Source organism: Fukomys damarensis, unplaced genomic scaffold (genome assembly GCF_012274545.1).
Source record: "Fukomys damarensis isolate Sample0158 unplaced genomic scaffold, DMR_v1.0_HiC HiC_scaffold_37, whole genome shotgun sequence".
In the NCBI taxonomy this organism is placed as follows: Eukaryota; Metazoa; Chordata; class Mammalia; order Rodentia; family Bathyergidae; genus Fukomys; species Fukomys damarensis.
The window spans coordinates 11,126,364-11,129,781 of NW_022900949.1; the positions used below are offsets into that span (position 1 = coordinate 11,126,364).

Consider the following 3,418-nt stretch of genomic DNA (forward strand, 5'->3'; position numbering starts at 1 on the left):
CCAGTGGCCGCGCCACCTGGGGGCAGAAGCTCATGGCCACCGCCTGCTGCAGCGTGGCGATGGCAGAGGTGACCTGCGGAGGCGGTGGGGGCGGGAAGAGGCCCACGCGCTGGCCCAGCTCCGCCTGCTGCACCATCTCGCGGTCGTACTTGACGATCTCCTGGATGATCGCGTTCTCCTGGTTGTTGAACACGCCTGAGCTCAGGTCGTGCTGCACCTTGTGCAACAAGATGGAGTTCTTCTTGCCTGCGGGCGGGAGAGACGGGTGAACAAGGTGCCTGCTGTTGGCACCGCACGTGGCGCCAGGGCCCTCTGCGGAGCCCTGCCTGTGTACAGTGACCACACAGGGCACCTGCCATGTGCAAGTACAGTATATGCAGATCGCTGTGTAGAACAGGCAGCTCCTGAGCACTTGTGTGGTAGCCACAGTGTGGGATAAGCAGCAGGCACACACAGGACACCAGCACGGCCTGCTCGCTCGCCGGACCTCTGTGGAGAAGTGCACAAGCTCCCACTGCATACAGCTGAAGACCTGCTGCGTGGGGCGGGCAGGTGCTGTGCATCCTCTGTATAAGTGGGTGTGTGGGAGCGGGTATCAATGCCTGCTTTCTCCGGGCGGAGCTTGCTGTCTGGCAAGCCGAGGAGCACTGCTGTGTATAGCGGCACGCACAGAACATCGGCACACAGCGAGCACACAGGCCCTGCTGTGCACACGCACTGCTGCACGCAGTGATGCCGAGCACCTGCTGTAGAAAGTGGCCCGCTGAGTGCCTGCGCTCCAGCACAGCACGTGTGAAGCACTCACTGTGTACTGGGAGGCCTTCCGAGCCATCTCTACCCCTCCCAGTCCTTTTTCAGCCATGGTGATTAGCCTTGTGGGAGCTCCACCCTCCCTCTCCCTGAGGGGGACCATTGTCTTCCTCCCAGATGCTGGCCCCTCAGAATACAAATCTGAACAGGTTCTCCCCACCCTACCTAGAACCCTCCGTGGCTCCCTAGTGCTCCTCCTTTACTGTATGAACTCTCCCCACGCAGCTCACTGTCCTTTGTTGTTTGAGATAAGGGCTTGCTTTGCAGTCCAGGCTGGCCTTGAACTCATTCCTGCCTCAGTCTCCCAAGTGGTGTGATTACAGGCCTGTACCACTACATCTGGCCACTTCAGGGCCTTTGGATGTGCTGTTTGTGCTGCAGACGCGCGCCCCCCTTTCCCTCTGGCACCCCTGTCACCCTTGCCGCACGCAGCATCCCCTCCTGCCTGGCGCACACCCGACCTGTGTGATGCCACTTCCTGACGTACGCCCTCCCCCTGCACTCACTCCAAGCACTCAGCAAACGTGGCAAATGAGCAGAAACTGCACACAGCCCGGGGTGCCCCAGCTTCTCTTCCATGCAAAGGAGGGGAATCCCAGGCCATGACGTGCACCCAGCTCCCGCTCCCCCGGGCCAGCTCACCAATGCGGTCCAGGCGGTCGATGGCCACCGTCTCGAAGGCGCGCCGCATCATGGGGTACTCCTCCAGCACCTCGTTGAAGTTGTCCACGCTGAGTGAGTAGAGGCGGCAGTAGGTGTCGGCGCGCACGCTGGCGGTGCGCCTGCCCCGCGTGAGCAGGCAGATCTCTGCGGAGGAGCAGATGCGGCTCGGGCACACTGGTGCAACTGGTGCCAACGCCGCCCACCTCCGCAGCCCACAGTGGCCCGCGGGCTCCCAGCCCCACCCCGGCGCTCACCCCCGAAGTAGGAGCCGTCTGACAGTTTCATCTCTTTGTTGCCCTTGGTGAGCACGCTGACCACGCCATGCTGGATGAAGTACATCTTCTTGCCGATGGTGCCTTCGCGGATGATGTAGTCGCCTGGCTGGAAGACCTCGAACTTGAGCTTGGTCAGCATGGCCGTGACGAAGTTGGGGTCAGCATTGGCGAACAGCGGCATAGAGGCCACCAGCTTGCGGCAGTTGAAGTTGACAATCTCCTGCGGGGCGGGGCGGGAGGTGGCTGTGTCACCCTGCCTTGGTGGGGACCAGCGGGTGTCTCAGACCCCCGAGCTGGTGCTGTGGCCTGGCAGCTGGTAGCTTGCTTTACAGGCAAAGGCCAAAGGTTTTGCAGGCAAGCACAGGTGGGACCACAGCAGCGTGGGGCCTCTACTCTAGCCCCATATGGGGGGACTGGCTGGAGCAACTGCACAAGAAACGCAGACAGGAAGAACTGAAAGGGAGAAGGTAAGCTGTTGGCAGATAACCTGGAAAGCCCGAAAGAATCAGGGAAGTGGCCAGGTGTGGTGGCGCACGCCTGTCATCCCAGCACTCTGGAGGCTGAGGCAGGAGGATCGCAAGTGTGAGGCCACCCTGGGCTATACAGGGAGTTCAAGGCCAGCCTGAACTGCAATGAGACACTGTCTCAAAAACAAAAACAAAAAAACAGACAACAAAAAAAGAGCAAAGGGCCCTGCACGTCAGGATGATAGTTGCCCTATGCAAGGTAACCACTAGGGGCACCCGTGCCCTGTCTTTGACGTGGGTGGGGTTACCAGGACATTCACCAGAGATCCAGCTGTGCCCTTGTAATGCCAGCCTTTTCTGTAAAACACGTCTCAACAAAGACAAAATCTCACCTTGACAAAAAAATAAACAGCACTGTCCAAACAAACAAAAGCACCCTGGAGAAAACTCACAGATGAGCAGGGGTGTTCACATGCACAGACAGAGCCCTAGGAGATGGCTCTGTGCAGCTTAAACCAGAGCAGTCAGAGCAGCAAGACGAACACTTAAAAAAATCCCAGCACTCTGGGAGGCTGAGGCAAGAGCAACGCAAATTCAAGTCCAGCCTAGGAAAGAGTAACTTAGCAAGACCCTGCCTCAGAAATTAAAAAGGGCTGGGACTGGAGCTCATTGCAAAGGCTCTGGGTTCATTCCCCAGCGCTGAGAAAAAAGAAAAAAAAAAAAAGAGGTTTGTTTATTTTTAAAACTCTGAAGCTAGCCAAGGTCATTTAGAAGAACAAGTTAGCAAAACCCAGCAGGAATGAGACGAAAAATGAGCGCAGGGAGGCGGGACCCATACCCATGACTCACTGCCAACTTGGCACTGCAGGGGTCAGAGATAGGCTGTCACATGACTCAGCGGTGAGCGCTTGCCTAGTGTGCACAAAGCCCTGGGGTCCATCTCCAGCACCAAAAAAGAAAATGCAAGCTGGGTGAGACGGCGCACACCTGTCATCCCAGCACTCCGGAAGGCTGAGGCAGGAGGGAGCTCAAATTTGAGTTCAGCCTGGGCAACTTAGTGATTTAGCTAGACCCTGTCTCAAAAACTAATAAAAAAATGGCTGGGGGGCTGGAGATTTAGCCCAGTGGTTCTACTGCCTGCCTCACATGCGCAAGGACCTGAGTTCTATCCCTGGTACCAAAAAAAAAAAAAAAAAAAAAAAA

At 57.3% G+C, this 3,418-nt stretch overlaps 1 protein-coding gene across 1 annotated transcript in view; it reads right to left on the bottom strand.

Annotated features, from left to right (window-relative positions):
• Position 1: 1 nt before the first annotated feature.
• Hcn2 (hyperpolarization activated cyclic nucleotide gated potassium and sodium channel 2) overlaps positions 2-3,418 on the bottom strand; it is a gene marked incomplete at both ends in the record, with an annotated part of 9,789 nt that continues 6,372 nt past the window's right edge. Inside the window, 3 exons of the mRNA XM_010635149.1 lie at positions 2-246; positions 1,453-1,617; positions 1,728-1,968. Of these exons, the coding sequence (XP_010633451.1) occupies positions 2-246; positions 1,453-1,617; positions 1,728-1,968 (651 nt within the window). The remainder of the gene's footprint in view (positions 247-1,452; positions 1,618-1,727; positions 1,969-3,418) is intronic.